This window comes from Labeo rohita, chromosome 8 (genome assembly GCF_022985175.1).
Source record: "Labeo rohita strain BAU-BD-2019 chromosome 8, IGBB_LRoh.1.0, whole genome shotgun sequence".
Lineage (NCBI taxonomy): Eukaryota > Metazoa > Chordata > Actinopteri > Cypriniformes > Cyprinidae > Labeo > Labeo rohita.
Window position 1 is genome coordinate 24,724,064 of NC_066876.1, and position 17,429 is coordinate 24,741,492.

The following is a 17,429-nucleotide window of genomic DNA, read 5'->3' on the forward strand; positions in this document are numbered from 1 at the left end:
AAGTGTGGATGGTTATTTACTGGGCTTGATTTGCTTGCTCTCCACTGGGCTATTATCTCCATGGAAACAACCCTGTTTATCACGGCAGAAGAAATCTAATAGAGTCTCTGTGGCTAAGAGGCAGAGATACCTGCATGTCTGAGGGCGTACAGCTTCACTTGCATTAAAAATGAATTATCTTATACAGTGGCAGGTCTGTTGGGCCATTGTGCTGTTACATTACTGACATCATATCGACTCTTTTGTCTTGAGACTGTGTATAAATGAGTTATTTTAGCTCAACTATAAATTAGATTAACCATTATTTTGCAAACGTAGTGCAATAGTACATTTAGCATGAAGACACACAGCTTTCCTGCCTCCGCATTTTATAGTTTGAAAATAAGGAAAATTGTTTGTATTGATTGACCTATTGATAAAAAAAGGAGCTATTTATTGGTGGAACATGTTATGCTATACTTAGTTTAAGTAATAATAGTTTTTTTTTCTGTAGTCTCTAGGCAAATCTTTCCTCATAAATGAGGGTTCAGAATGCTTTCCCTTGATGCTTTTCGCACAGATTTGTTACAGTGGCTTAGTGTTGATTATGCTGGAGAGATTCAATAATGGAGCTAAAGGTAACAATACAGGTAAAGGGAGTCTTTGTGGACTAGGCACTTTGATCTGTTCTGCCCTTTCAATGTGTTTCCATGCATTCATTTGCCAGTGATTTCATTTACACTGTTAGATCATGTCTCCACGCCACAAATATCAGACCAAGCCCCAGACGCCAGATCCTGTCTGGAAATATCCCGTCAGTTTGTCTAGAAACAGAAAAAATTAGTCAGCAGCATTGTTTAATACCCAAAACACATTAACAGCCAGTCTTGTCTGGTACTCAAAACCAGTGTTTGGTCTGATACTGTTCTGTTAGCCAAGAAGTTGACTAAGCAAAGCCAGAGAACAGCAGAAGCAGAAGACAAAGCTATGATAAGCCAAAAAACCTAAGTAAAGGTTATTGAATAATCATAGTTGCGTATGTTTCAGTGCTCAGACTTCTGACAAATCCAACAAGTGTTATTATACCACAAGCAATAGCAATGAAAAAATATAGCTGCAAACAGAGATTTCCAGGGTTCAAGCGCTTTAAGCCATTTAAGCACATATGAGAAAAGACATTACATATTATTTAGCCTGTAGCCTGTAACCATCTAAATCAACGATTAAAAAGCATTTCTGGCAAATACAGGTAATTTGCCATAGAAATATGTTTTTTAATGTTTATGAATGTTATAGCACCAGCTGTGGTCTGATCTCCCTAAAACTTTGCATCCTTGTTCAGAATCACCTGTTGCATGTGCTCACCAGGCTTTGAGAAGTTTTGAGTTTTCCTTTTGGCTTTATGGGCTTTTGGGCATTTGAGAATTTCTAAACAACCCCTTTTTAGCTTCTCAAAGGGTAAATTTCAACATTTTTTTTAATTACTAACCTAGAGAGTTCAGAGAATTGCACAGCAGTGTTTTTTTCCAGACTGAGCGAAAAACCCCGGACTAGTTCGCAAAAGTAGTTTTTTTTTTTTTTTTTTTTTTTTAACATTTTCTCAATCATTTAACAAACGGTTTGATTGACAGCAGTGGTTCTAGAGGAAAAAGTTGTCTGGAATGAGGAGGGCTATCGTATGATATGAATATCATGTGTATGTGTGAAAAAACTGCGCGATAGACACTTGTTCACCTTTTTTTCCCGTGGGCCGCACTATCGTCCAAGCGCAAGTCTCACGGGCCGCATGATTATCATGATTTTATGATTTTGGCTAATGCAGGACAGTGCTGAATGATGCACATCAGAGGGATTTAGAATTGGGTATACGCGAAGCCGACTGATAAAGAAGTGGGTATACACCTGCACTACACCACTGCAAATAAATAATTCTGCTCACTAATAATTAGACACCTGATACTGTCCGGAGCTGATCAATTTTGTGAAATTCACCTCAAAAGGAGTAAAAGTTGCGATTGTAAAATGCTGTCTGTAAGATGCGCATGGAAGCGCGACTTGATGCGCGACATTGCAGAAAATGTGCGTTCACAAATGTAGTCTATGTTGACCCAAATATGGAAAGCACTTTCAAACTTAATCTGAGGTATGGATGTTTCCTTTTGCCTGAACAGTTCATCTTTTAAGTGAGTGGCAGGACAAACTGAAAGTTAATTCTGAAAGTCAGCACTCTCCTAAATTCACTGTTGATACTGTGACTTTTCTTGTTTGTATGTATTCCTTTGTTGGGATTTTCCACATTTTGTTTTTCTCCCTTAATAACAAATTTGTTCATTCTGATGCTTAATTTTACTAATGACTGCTGATGACTCTTTGAACTGAATTCTGCCAAAGCATGCACTTGTATATGTTCGTTAAATGTGTTATTAGGCCTACGTGAATACATAGGTGTGCTCATGTCCGCGGGTTGAGAACCACTGGTTTACACCCTTGAACAATGTGATATTGCCCCCCAGTGGCCAATTTCTTTCAAATTTCTTGCAGACCTTTAGGGTCGTTAGTCAAGCAGGCCCACCGAGTTTTGTTCTGATCGACCTCAGTTAACCTTGTCTAATAGGTGCTCAAATTTCATCGGCCTACAGAATGTCCTCATAGCCACTTGTGGAACTTTGGCCCAAGATTGTGCGTACCGATTTTCAAGTCGATAGGACAAACATGTGCGTAGTTATGGTTGGCTGGTTTCAATTCTGCAGGGTAATGGACAAATTTGGTTTTGAATTTGGTGTGTGTTTTGTCTGGCTTGAGCCAACGTAAGACATTTGAGTCTGCGACGAACTGGTTAGGAGTTATGAGTGATTTCGTGCTTTTGATTGCTGTAGCGCCCCCGTCAGGTCGATTGGGGTGAGCCTTGGTGACATTGTTGGTGGTGTGAGTACTACCATTCCTCCAAGTACCTCAGAGTACTGCCCAGTCAGGTTTACTTGGAGATTGCTAATCCTTGGCCATTCTAACAATCACAATAGGGTTTCAGCGCTACGTGCTTAAATCCATAATTACTGCTTCACAACAACATCTTGTGATGTTAAAAACCTTAAAGAGATTTTGGCCATTTGTCATCTTTAGCATCTCTTGTCATCTCAGCCTTAGGATTTTCTGTGCCCTAGTATTTACTCAAGTTGCCTGACAGGTTTATCAAATCGAAACAAGAAGTGATGTTTTATTAACAAATTTTGGGAAGAGCACGCACTGATAATTAACACGGCCAATTCATCATCAGCAATCACACTCCCTATCCAGTCGGCATGAGAGAATCCCTACAAATAACCAGAGCAGTCTTACCGTCATTTTTCTTGTCTCGCAGCACCCCTCCACCACCCAGACTCCTCACCTTCAGCCCATTCCTTCCCTAAGGGGGGGAGCGCTTTGGGTTCAGGCTAAAATGCCTTGCTCGGACCCCTTTCCCCGGGCAGGGGCAGTGCCCCGGGTTCAGGAATGATTACCGAGCTCGGAGCCCTCTCCCGGACAGCACGCCAAATACGCATAACCTTTACTCAGTTTATTATATGCAAGTGTGAACTTGTGAATTGTAAATTAGAGTGCATCTCTTAGATTATTGAGTGGCAGTCAATTGGTACGCTACAAAATCTACCCATGTTACTTAAAATCCAGTTCTTAAAATCATATTAGATAGAGGTAATAAATGTGCATACACATTCCATTATGTAGAGAACTGAGGAAAAATTCCTTAAGGTTTGATCAAAATTACATTTAGCCATGGATTTATTATTGAACCCGCATCACATCGTGTTATCATCTTTTAGATGATAATTAAAACCACCCAATGATTGGTCTGCTTTAACTGTATGTGACAGTTATATGACTTAAAGAAAAATCTTGTATGTATGTTAAAAACCAAAGCAAAAACTAAAGTCTGTCCAATTTAGGTTCTTTCCATGTATCTTTGAAAAGATCTAAAATTCAGTAGCAATATAGCTTATCCAGAAGAACCATCTTAAAGTTGAACAGTGCAGTTCTGTCTCTCTGAAGTTCCTATTATTCTGTTTGCTGGTGTTTGTCAGCACAACCTGTCCTCTCTATGATAAGGCTTGAACCTCTCAGTGAATTTCCTGAAGGTCGTAGACACTGATCTGCGAAACACAAAAAAAGAGAACAGAAAAACAGAGTTTTAAAAGAGTTTGCTCTTTTAAAAAAACAAGATTGTTTAAACTTCCTTTGAGTTTTTTTGACTCCATTATCCACAAGTTTTCTACACCCCTTGAGGGCTTGCGTCAAAAGTGGGAGTGTCTTCCGGTTCAAAGTAAACAAGCGGGACATGACACTCATTCATTAAACAGCTGACAGGAGTGAAGGGTAAATGAAGCTTCGTGAAGCACTGAGAATTTCCTCTGACTGTTTCAGGAAAAGATTCAAAGCTTCGAGAGTGTCGAAAACAGTGCAATCTGGTGGTTAGTAAAAAATAAAGCAGTCAAAAGACTAAAGCTCCATCGGAAGAAGCATTCACCACAATTTCCGTAGATCGGTCCATGTTATATGCACAAATAAAAGTCTAACAGTGTGTGTGTTTGTTTGTTTTCTGACTCTAATAAATTAATTTACCCATTGAATAGTGACATTGAATGCCAGTACGAATATCAATATGATGTAATAGAAGAATAATGTATACATATATTAATTGCATATGCCATATATTTAATTTTCCTGGAATAATTTGTATTCTTCGTATTATTTATATGACTGGGTATTTAAAATGTAATTATTAAATAGGTCCCAATGAAAATGTACTCGCAAAGTAAGATCTGGGGGTCGAACATTAGGACACGCAAAGTGAATCACACACATGACTGGACAGAAAGTGAGGCTTCTACGAAAGGGATTTCTACGTTAACAAGCCTCATCGAGGCTTTATCTGGCATGCCCTTTAACACAAGCTCTGATGTCTCGGTTCAAATGTCATTTCACTAGTTGACAGTCATTCAAGATTTAGCGATTCAAACTTGCTAATGATGAGGGAACACAAATTTGAAAAGCATATGTTGTGCATAAGAATGTAATGGCATCTCTCATAAAGGTGTGAACCTTTACAAAGTAAACAATGGTCTAAAAAACACTTAGCCTCTTCCCTAATTGGCACACAAAACACCATTGTATACTACGTCTGCCGCCTCACCGGAAGTTGTACCCACCTTCTTTTTTACAGTAGCGACCCCGGAAACTTGTGGATAACCTCCAGAGATTAACAAAGACAATAGAGACCATTTTGCTGGCCACTAAACTGTAGTCCGGTGTAGGCCCCCACCCCTTATCTTAATTATAAGCTTTATCCCCAAGGCAAGGTTCTTCCTCATGCCTCCTTCCTGCCTGGGCTCATTCAAAATTAACGAGCTAATTCCCAATATGTCCATCTATTTTTACACAATAATTCTACATCTCCTACATCTTAAGGAGTAGCTAATGAAACAACTGTTTAACCCCCCCCCAGAGGCGGTCTCCATGCATACTGAATTCTGAAACCTTTTGTAATACCCCAGTTAAAACCATTCAATATATCAAGAAAAACTGACATTAAGTGCACACTTGCCACAGCAAGATCTCTAATAGCAACATTTGACCTTCAGCCAAGTTTTTAGCTGATAAACTGACATTACGCACAGAAATAATAGAAACAAAGTGTTTTGGTCTCAAACCAGTATTTAGCCATAAAGACAAAAGTACCTGTAGTGAAATTCGGCCAACTATAACCAAAACATCCTAACAACTCTTGCATTTCATAATGAGTTATAATATTACATTAAAATTCACAAAACAGCCCTGAGGGTGCAGGTTTCCCCCAACTAAATAGAACACAGTGGCCAAATTGTGTTTTTGACATCACACATCTGTTAACTTCTTCTGCATTTCCTAAAATCCCTTTGCCCATATTGTTTAAACATGAAAACCTTTAAAAATGGCTACATTTCTGACACACACTGTGTATCTGCCACCAGATAATGAAGGAAGGCTTGGAGTCTATTATCAGTCTGATATTTTAGATTGATTAAAATCCAAATTAACTGAGAATAAGACTTTTAGTCTGTTGTTACTGCTCATCCTGCCTTGCATTCCCCATTGTCCACAAAAGATGAACAGCGTAGAAAGTCAAATTAAAAGTTCCAAATTGTGTAAATGGTTTTTTGATCCTTACAAATTGTGGAATTAGTGCAGATGTAATGAACAAGATTTTACAGCTTTCCCAAAGTTTTTACAACAGAATAGTTAAATTCAAACATTACAAAGACTTGGTTTGCAAAGCCAAATAGACTGTATGAACTGTATGAGTCATGGTGTGGGTTGCAGTGAATAATACCCCATGGGTTAGTTATACAGTTATACTGATTTTCCCATTCCTGGGTTAACATAGATGTCATGTAACCAATGTAAAATATTCTTCTGTGTCTGATATACCTAGCACAAATGCTACCTGTGTCAATTCCTCAAAAACTATTCCAGCCTCAAGAGTCCATTGAGCCCTGAACTTTAACAAATAACTTTTAATCCAATTACACCTGTAGTTACATCCTCGAAAAGAATCTCAGCTTTTGAAGAAATCAGATGTGTTCTAGCACCCTCACAGCTGCTAGATGTTACTGTATACACACTATTAAATCAAAATCTTTCCAAATATTTTTGCCGACACTGGTGATGAAATAGCAGTTACATTGTTAAGTGTAGAAAAAAGCTAGTTGCATTGACTAAAGCCCATTCGCAATATCAATTACGAAAAACTATTGTTTGTTCTAGAAATCTCTCAAATGACCAGTTTGTCATGTCATTGAACCTTTGTATAATAATCTGATGAAATCACTCCCTCTCAGAGCCTGAGACAAGACAATAATTTCCCACTCAGCTGTTGTCTTTCAAGCTGAGAAAATAACGAATGCAAGATTTCACCTGCCTAAATTATATCCACCTTTTTCCTCAACACTGAATAAGCCTATGGGCGAGACATGCGTTTCATTAGCCGCTATAGGGAAATAACCACAAGAATAACAATGTGCAGTAAACCTTAAAACTGTTTAAAACTGCACTACACTGTGCTCATATTAAGATAATACATTAAAGGGATGCCCATTTTCCACAAGTTGATATGATTCTTTAAGGTCTTAATGAAAAGTCTGTAATATACTTTGGTTAAAAATTCTCAATGGTTGTGTAAAACAACACCCTTTTTACCTTGTCAAAATGAGCTCTGCAAAAATCAACCCATTCTGAGGGATTGTTCCTTTAAGTGCCAATGAGCTCTGCTTGCCCCGCCCCTCTCTACTCTCTGTGGAGTGATAAGCCTGTTTACTTTAGCCGCATTTAGCGTGTTTAGCCGTGAATCTTGCGAACTAGCACGTTATTAGGAAAGGTGATTGCAGAGATAAAAAAAACCCCTTATACTCACTTCTGCTGTAGGTGAAGCTAGATCACAAATGATTTGTGTGAACATAGACGGATATATGTAGATGGGGAGGCGCATTCCCTTCACAAACAAACATAATCCACTGCATCTTCAGCGGCTCAGATGTCGGGAGTAAATGACGACCACTATGTTCATTATTACATCCAGCAGCACAACACCTCAATCGGAGATATTCTTGTCTAATTTACATCCCTGCTCCGGCATTGAAACAATGGAGGTCGAACTGTTGATTTAGGGTGGGTCTGAGGTAAGACGCTCATGTCAATCAACTATCATGGGAGTGGCCTCTGTTGGTGTGAGAATGGCTCGATTTGAAACTGGATATTATTTTTACAGATTAATTAAAAACCACTGCATGGATTTTTATCATTGTAGGGTAGATTTGTACATACACTGCCAACACACATTAATGTTCAAACAACATGTAAAAGTGAACTTTGCATCTGATGACCCCTTTAAAAAAATATAGTAAGACACACCAATTTAGAATATTAATCAGCAAAACGAGCTGTACAGCAAAAAATAGCTGGATGCAGATGAGACCAGAAGCCACACTCAGAAAATGTACAAATGGCTGCGCCCACTCTAACAGGAAGAAAAAGATGGATATAACATATATAACTATAAAAATATAGCATATAAATATTTATACAGAACACACTTACACTGCCTTGCTGCAGTTTAGCCAGGGGAAGACGCCTGCGGAAGTCGTCTACATCCTTGTTGGCCTGTATTCAGTAACAATCCTTAGACTCTGCCTCTTATGGAGATAACAGCTCTGTGTTATTCAGTCCTGCCAACTTCGCCAAAATTTTAGATCATGCCTCCACACCAGAAATATCAGACACAGCCCTGGATGCCAGATCCTCCCAGAAAATCTTAATTTTGTCTGGTAACAGAACAATTAATCAGGAAAATTGTTTAATACCCAAAACATATTAACAGCATGTCTTGTCTGGTACTGAAATCCAGTGTTTTGTCTGGCACTCAAAACCATATAAACAGTCTTTTATTAGCCAAGAAGCTGACTGAGTAAAGCCAGAGAAGAGCAGAAGCAGGAGATGAAGTAATGATGATAAAAAAAGGAGCACAGTTTATGGAATAGTCTTAGTTGTGTATGTTTCAGTGCTCAGACTTTGTCTGACCAGCACAAATACAAGTGTTGTTATATCACAAGCAATAGCAATGGAAAATTACTGTCACAACATCCTGTGATGTTAAAAACCTTGAAATAAAGACATTTTCTCATCTCTAACTCATGAAGACAAATAGCCCTTGAAACCACATTGTAAATAATACAAAGAATAATAATATACTGTAATATAAATTACTAATAAATGAATAAATCAATGAAATGTGTATATAAATGGTCAAATTGATTAAGATAAATGATTAAATGGAATAATAAAATGATTAAATGATTCTAAATGAATGAATAAGTGTAGAATAAATGAATTCAAAAGAAATGAAGTAAAACACAACAAATGTATGGTTGCTTTCTTGAAGAAACACGAACCGATCTGAGGATCTTTAGCTCCTTCAACATAGATCTAAATCATTCACCTACCATGGCTTTATCCTTTCATCTTTTGCTCTCATAATTGTAGCCTGTTCATAATTGTAGCTTTTAGATTTCATACAAAATTAGCCCATCTTTGGACATGTTTTTAATTTCTGAATTAGGGTCATTTTGATATTTAATGTGAGGTGTAGAGTCAAAAATGTCTGGGCAGTTTAACAGTGCAGAGGGTAAAAAAAAGAAAAAAGGTTCATTATAAAGCTTGAAAGCTTGACAAATTAAATGTTCTACATATTCTGGAAAATCTTTTATTAATATTTCTTTGAAGAAAAAAATAATATATATATATATATATTTTTTTTTTAATATTTCAAATTATTTCTGCCAGATCAAAGTCAGTCTGCTCTACACTCTTAAAGAAGGTTCTTCATTGGCATCAATGGTTCTGTGAAGAGCCTTGAACATCCATTGAACCCTTAAAATGCAGAAAAGGTTCTTTATATTTATGATTTTTAAAATGTTCTTCAAAATGTTTTTTAGGAACTGTTCACAGGCAAAAACTGTTCTTTTATGACCTCACTGCAAAAACATCTTTTTAAGAGTATATACAGGATGCCATTTTGTTGTCCAATTAACCACTATTAACAACCAAATTTTAGTTATTAGAGTTATTAGATCATACATTTTTATGAAACCAGTTTGAATAAATTATATTATGTACATGAAATCTAAAACTTCTTACCATTGTCTCTATCCTCAGCCTCTTAGGATGCATTGCAAAAGCTGTGCCTTAGTGACCAGCTCTGGCCACATGACCGAAAGTGGTCGAGGTGCGGAGATCGACCGCAAGGAGTGCGTTATCCGTATGAACGACGCCCCAACACGAGGCTACCAGAGGGACGTGGGCCAGCGAACGAGTCTGCGTGTGGTCGCACATTCCAGCATGCAACGTGTGCTACGAAACCGCCACGAGCTGCTCAACTCCAGCCAGAACACCACATTTATCTTCTGGGGGCCGGGAAACTACATGCGACAAGACGGTAAAGGCCTTGTCTACAACAACCTGCGTCTGCTGAAGCAGATGATGCCTAAACTACAGATTTACGTCATCTCGAAGCTGAAGATGCTGCATTTTGATGAGCTTTTTAAAAAGGAAACAGGAAAAGATAGGTGAGGATGATAGTGTTTGTTGGTGTTAGCTTACCTAATCGGAATATTTGTACCACTTGCTGCAAGATACTGTAAACTTAAACTACTGAGAACTTTGGTAGATCCTTATTGTATTGAGGTCATACAGTAATTAAGAAATACAAAAATAGTTTGACCTTTTTATGAAAAGGCAATTTTTGTTCAGCAAATGGAGTACAAAAATGACTAGATCTAGAAAGTCTTCATATTTATGACTCAAAACCAATTTTGAATTTTGAAATATACAAAATACCAACATGAAGCCATACATTTTTTGCTAAATAATTTTAGTTGTGTACACTGACAGATTTAAGTATTTTAGTAACTTATTAAATTAAATACAAAAATGTATGTAACTAATATTACTCACTCCCATGTCATCCAAGATGTTCATGTATTTCTTTCTTCAGTTGAAAAGAAATTAAGGTTTTTGAGGAACATATTGCAGGATTTTTCTTCATATAGTGGACTTAAATGACAGGCAACAGGTTGGAGGTCCAATGCAGCTTCAAAGGGCTCTACACGATCCCAGCCAAGAAATAAGGGTCTTATCTAGCGAAATTATATATATATATATATATATATTTCATTTGTATACTTTTTAACCACAAATGCTTATCTTGCACTAGCTCAACCCCACGCATTATGTAGTCACTTTGGAAAGGTCACACATGACCAGTGAAGGGAATAACAGCGTTATAAATAAATGCTGTTACTTTTTTCAGTAACAAGTAATCAAACGAATTACTGTTTCCCCCGCCGTTACCGTTGCTGACAATAAAATGTGGCGTTACTATAATTGATTTCACTGAAGCGGTTTTCATCCGAGTAGGCTCTCTCTCAGCCATAGGACATGCAAAGCTGTCCATCACATCGCGTTGTGTTCTTCTTCTGAGGTAAAATCTGGCTTATTCCTCTCAGGGCGTCTTCTTCCAGAACGAAAAGTAGCCGAGATGAACCTGATGAATAATTATGTTTGTTTACGGAGGTGATGTGGGTGTTTACCTACATGCCCGCACGTCTCACTTGGATGTTTAACATTTGAAAAGTGGAGCCGCTTGTGGGCGTGATTACTTTGGAATAAGTATAAGTAATACTAATATAATATAATAAATAATAAGTTTAGACGAGAAAAAATGGAGCTTGCGTTGGTATCATACGAATTACTTTAACAGAGAACATTTGTTTTCGACGTGACTTACTTCATTTAAAAGTAGACATTTTTCAAACTTTCTGGATTTCTATACATATATTACATATATTATATATGTCAATGAGGCAGATATTCACAGAGATTCAGGTTGTTTTATTTACGAGACCGAGAGCGCACCCTGTTTATTTTCTTTAGAAAAGCACATTGTTTTGTTATTATTATGACTATACACAAATGAAAGTAGACTTGTAGAAAGTAGAAACTGCTGTTTTAAATGATAAAATGTGATATTTAGCCCCTGGAAGGTGTCTCTCACATTGTCCCACAGCAACATTAAAATAGTGTAGATTAGTGTACAATGTTTTATTCTTTTAACATATTTAATATTGGGGGCATCGGGCATCCAAGTTTTGACATATTTTAACTTTTTTTTTTTTTTTTTTTTTTTAAAGTAACACAATAGTTACTTTCCCTGGTAATTAGTTACTTTTAATGTAACTCAGTAACGATTTGTGAGAAATAACTAGTAACTATAACTAGTTATAGAAGCCGTGGCCTAATGGTTAGAGAGTCAGACTTGTAACCCGAAGTTCCGGCAGGGATTGTACGTGGGGGGAGTGAATATCCAGCACTCTCTCCACCCTCAATACCATGACTGAGGTGAGTCCCTTGAGCAAGGCACCGAACCCCCAACTGCTCCCCGGGCGCCGCAGCGATAGCAATATGGCTGCCCACTGCTCCGGGTGTGTGTTCATGGTGTGTGTTTGTTCACTACTCACTACTGTGTGTGTGCACTTGGATGGGTTAAATGCAGAGCACAAAGTCCAAGTATGGGCCACATGTCCTTTCCTTTCCTAGATACTTTTTTTAAAGTAACATGCCCAACACTGCACATGACGTAGACGGAAGTACCGACCCAGTGTTTACAAAGTGAATGTGCAAAGAAAGTAAAATGCCCTTTACAAAAAATGGTAAAACAACGATGTTGGATGATTTTGAAGACTTTCCAATGTGATTACATAATGTGTGAAGCTGAGCTAGTGCAAGACAGACATTTGTGGCTAAAAAGTATATACAGTGCTGCTTGAAAGTTTGTAAACCCTTTAGAATTTTCTATATTTCTGCATAAATATAACGCAAAACATCATCAGATTTTCAGAGAATCCAATCAAACAAACAAGACAAAAATATATGCTTTGTCATTTAGTTATCTAATAATAATAATCTAGTGTTAAATACTTGCGAGGTGCAAAAGTATGTGAATCTTTGCTTTCAGTATCTGTTGTGACCCCTTTTTGAAGCAATAACTGCAGGTAACATTTTTTGTAACTGCTGATCAGTCCTGCACAACGATTTGTAGGAATTTGAGCCCATTCTTTAGTACAGAAACACTTAAACCCTGTGATGTTGGTGGGTTTCCTCCTAAGAACTGCTTGCTTCGGGTCCTTCCACAACATTTTAATTGGATTAAGGTCCGGACTTTGACTCGGCCGTTCCAAAACATTACCTTTGTTCTTGTTTAACCATTTTTTGGTAGAATGACTTGTGGGGTCGTTGTCTTGCTGCATGACCCACTTTCACTTTAGATTTTAGTTCATGGACAGATGTCCTGACATTTTCCTTTATAATTTACTGGTATAATTCAGAATTTGTTGTTCTATCAGTGATGGCAAGTCGTCCTGGCCCAGATGCAGCAAAACAGGCCCAAACCATGATACTACCACCACTATGTTTCACAGATGGGATATGGTTCTTCTTATGCCGGAATGCAGTGTTTTTCTTTCTCCAAACATAACACTTCTCATTTAAACCAAAAATTATATTTTGGTCTCATTCGTCCACAAAACATTTCTCCAGTAGCCTTCTGACTTGTTCACATGATCTTTATTAAACTGTAGACAGGCAGCAGCAGTTTTTTGAGAGTTGTGGCTTTCTCCTTGCAACCCTGCCATGCACACCATGGTTGTTCATTGTTGTCCTGATGATGGACTCATGAACTTCAACCTTAACCAATGTGAAAAAGGTCTTTAGTTGCTTAGAAAAAGTTATCCTGGGGTTCTTTGCAACCTCGGAAACTATATACATCTTGCTTTGGAGTGATCTTTGTTTGTCGACCACTTCTTTTCAACTGATGAAAGAAAGACATTAACATCTTGGATGACATGGGGGGAGTAAATTTTCATTCTGGAAGTGAACTAATCCTTCAACTATAAATGCAGCACGGCGGGGTTGTTAACTAATGCGCAGACCACCAGAGCCTGCTGGAGGCATGGTATCACTGGCCCACAGGGCACACGGCTTGGCATCAATGCAGATTAAGGGTTAGTAGAGAGGATCAGTGCCAGCTGGAGACAGCTGCCAGCTGGGATGTACCCAATCAGACACAAACTGCTCAGGGCAAAATGCTCACATGTTCTTAAACTCTTGAGTTTTTTCTCTCTGTTTGTGGATCTCCTTTATCTCCTTATATCGCTCTTAACTCAATCCATCTCCCATTGTGAGTCATCTAAGCCATCCATTCAAACTAAAACATTGTAAATGTGATGCTAAAAATATTTTTTTGTTTTCAAGCAAGCATAAAGAAGACTAAAAATCTCTATATTCAACAAGGCTGCATTTATTTTATCAAAATATAGTAAGAACAGTAATAAAGTAAAATATTATTACAATTTAAAAGAACATTTTATCATCTCAGCTACATAGATGTGCTCTCTCTCTTGTTGTGAACAGAAAAAGGTCCAATTCATGGCTCAGCACAGGTTGGTTCACTATGGCGATTGCATTGGAGATTTGTGACAGAATCAACGTCTATGGCATGATTTCACCTGAGTTCTGCAAGTGAGACTTTTTTTCTATGCTCTTTCTATTTTGGTGGTTTATGACTGTTTCAGATACACATGTGATTGTTCTTCTCAGGTTGCCCAACCTCGAGCCCTCAGTGCCGTATCACTACTACGAGCCTGCGGGGCCAGATGAATGTAAAATGTATCTCTCCCACGAGCAGGGCCGGCACGGCAGCCACCACCGTTTCATCACAGAGAAACGTGTCTTTGCCAACTGGGCTCGTATGTTCAACATACACTTCTATCAACCGGACTGGAGACCGGCACCTGTAGCACAGAACAGCACAGACTCATGAGGTTCAAACACTGGGCTGTTTCTGGGACTCGGAGACTTTGTGTCCTTTTAAGGACAAATGGATTTGAACGTTTGAACTGGAACACATTATGAATGAAAGTCTATTATGATGTTATTTGAGGATTGAAAAGCAACGACTTTAATTCAAGGTACTTATTGGACATTTTTGCTGAACGTTTTAATTGCAAAAGCTGTGATGAATGTTAAATGTGTCAAGAACAAACAGTTCAGTATTCACGTTACTTATTAATGGCAACCGTGTGATCCACGTTGGTTCATAATTCAGAAAACTGGGTTACTGTATAATTATATCACATTTTCTGTTTCCAGAAATTACTAGTTTGATATCTAGGCCATATTGTTCTCCATGTGTAATTTCATTTAAATTATACATAGAGCCTCAATAATTTGTGCCGCGTGGAGAGTGTCAAGCACATAATGTTACAAATTTCTCCTCTCAGTGGCATCTAAAGAGAACCATTTACAAATTGTGCATTTTCCAAATGACACTTTTAACACAGGGCCTTAATAGATTGGTCTGATTTGGTTTTGTACATGTGAAAAAGATGTTTTTCTCGTAAATTAAGCTGTAAATATAGCTTTATGTGAATATTGTAATGTTCTCAGTAGTTTTCAGTAGTCTTCACTCCAAATCAGAGGTTCCCAGAACACTTCATGCTAGGAACCACCTTGGTAAGTAATCAATCTTGAGACCTACCGAAAAAAATGTAAGCGAAATATAAGGTAATTATTTCGATGACGTGAAATGGTTGCACTTGGTGAGCTTTTGGCGCCACCTGTTGCTAATTTTCCTCAACACGATTCTGAATACACAACTCAGAAAATAAAATACTAATACGATGCCACATTGTGCGGCTTTTGGTTGGAATATTTAATAGAAGGGCAACAAGAGAAGCAATGTAAGTCTTCACTGCTTTCCTGGGTATAAAAAGAGGAGAAAAGATGGGAAGATGTCTGTGGACGAATAAAACGTACTAAAGATCCGTGTCTTTGTTCTCTTAACACTGTTGCCACGGATTGTTTTTCATGTCCACAGGTTGAAGCGACCCCAATAACGTCATATTTAGCCCCTGGAATGTTAATTTTAACAGGGGACCCTGCCAAAAAAACGTGTATTTTACCCCTTGGAACGCGATTTTTAACGGGAGACCCCCCTCAAAACGTGACTGGGCAACTTTTAGGCTAGTCTTGAGTGGCAGTTGGGCGGGTTTTGTTGTGAAGATCTGGCAACCCTGATGCCATCCTAACAGAATGTAAACATGCCTATTTTGCCGAAGCTCATAATGCTGCAGCCGCTTAAGGAGTTCATCAGCGTGGATTTCACTCGACATCCGGGCATTTAGACTCCTTGTGGGAAAAAATTTATGGTACAGATTTGGTTTATACCCACGTTTATATCCATCGCCGCCTGTAAGCTCGTTCATCTGTGGTCATTGTATCAGTATTTTATTTTCCGAGTTGTGTATTCCAAATTGTGTTGTAAAAAGGCAACAGTAGCGCCAGTAGCTCACCGCATGCAACCATTTCACGTCATATTGGCACCCCACCCCCAGTTAAAAATATGTATAAAACGATGTGGATTTTTTAAATGACGTAAATCTTTCATGTGTTTTCTACTACATATTTTCAGCCAGAGACACCATTTACACTATATGAAGCCATACAAGTCTTAATACCCAAGGTTCCTTTTAAAATAAGGTCAATAATGTATCCATAAAGTGTAATTTTCAAATAATAACTCAAAAACTGTGTATGTCACAAAATAGTTCCTGATAAAAAAAAAACGTTCCCACCACAGACATTTTTACTTCCCTGGCATAAATGCTGAAACATTCCTACATATTACCAAAACCGCCAACTCTTGACCATGACAGGATGACCTTTAGAGTGAGAGAGGGCTGTCTTTGTTTTTTGCAATTCCACGCTGTTCCTCCTTCAATTCTTATTACAAAGGTTGTGTGAGAGCGTATCGACTTGCTGCCCGCAACGCTGTTCATTTTACCTTTACAGCTGGAGGTTGGGGCCAATGTGGAATGCTAATGGTGTGACATTCTGTGTTCTTGCTCAGGCTTATGGGAGCTGCTCTGGCCTAATGGGATATCATGCTATGAGTTCTGCTTATTCGCAGTGGCCAGTGAATGTGCCTAGCACAACAACGACTGTCCCTCAGGAAGTCTAGGGAAATTGGAGGGCTTTAAAGGACGCGGAAGTCTGTAAATGAGGCTGGCCTTTGATTCTGCTCTGCTGCCTTCTACTGTAATCAGTCACCCGAGGCAACACCGTGATTACGGATGACCTTGGATCAGGCAGGAGGCCTGAATAAAATAAACGTGTGAGTGACGTTTCGACTTGGCCAGGTTGGATCTGCCTTACATTCTGTTTTTTAACACCTGGGGAGTTTACAAAATGTCCTGCTTTACATTATGTCTAAATAAATAAAGTATGTAGTAGAATGCTTTAACAGAACATTACCATGTATAATATCATTATGCTATGAACATTTAACCTTATTTTCTAGACATACACAAGCACGGATTCTTTTAAAGATTAATAAATTGTTGACTCCAGGTCAGTACTGCCATCTAGCGGCATTGTTAATATATTCCTCTTTCCCAAATCTAGTTGTAGCAGTGCCTGTCTATTCAGGACTGCAGTGTACACTACCAGTCAAAAGTTTTTGAACAGGTTTTTAATGTTTTTAAAGAAGTCTCTTCTGCTCAGCAAGCCTGCATTTATTTGATCCAAAATACAGCGAAAGCAGTAATATTGTGAAATATTTTTGCTTTTTAAAATTACTGCTTTTTATTTGAATATATTTTAAAATGTAATTTATTCCTGTGATCAAACCTAAGTTTGCAGCATCATTACTCCAGTCTTGAGTGTCACATGATTCTTCAGAAATCATTCTAATATGCTGATTTGCTGTTCAAAGAACATTTTTCATTTCATTCAAAAGCTTGGGCTTCAATTCC

General features: G+C 38.1%; 1 protein-coding gene across 3 annotated transcripts; it reads left to right on the forward strand.

Annotated features, from left to right (window-relative positions):
- The first annotated feature begins 9,720 nt into the window (after positions 1–9,720).
- st6galnac5b (ST6 (alpha-N-acetyl-neuraminyl-2,3-beta-galactosyl-1,3)-N-acetylgalactosaminide alpha-2,6-sialyltransferase 5b) lies at positions 9,721–16,790 on the forward strand. 3 transcript variants are annotated; one of them, XM_051117822.1, is made up of 4 exons: positions 9,721–10,127; positions 14,029–14,136; positions 14,215–15,824; positions 16,526–16,790. In XM_051117822.1, exons 1-3 carry the CDS (start codon positions 9,727–9,729, stop codon positions 14,435–14,437), a joined length of 732 nt encoding a protein of 243 aa, XP_050973779.1. In that variant the 5' UTR covers positions 9,721–9,726; the 3' UTR covers positions 14,438–15,824; positions 16,526–16,790. The 3 variants fall into 3 exon arrangements, with proteins under 3 accessions (XP_050973779.1, XP_050973777.1, XP_050973778.1); XM_051117820.1 differs by having other exon boundaries at positions 9,722–10,127; positions 14,215–15,129; XM_051117821.1 differs by having other exon boundaries at positions 9,722–10,127; positions 14,215–14,585.
- The last annotated feature ends 639 nt before the right edge of the window (positions 16,791–17,429 follow it).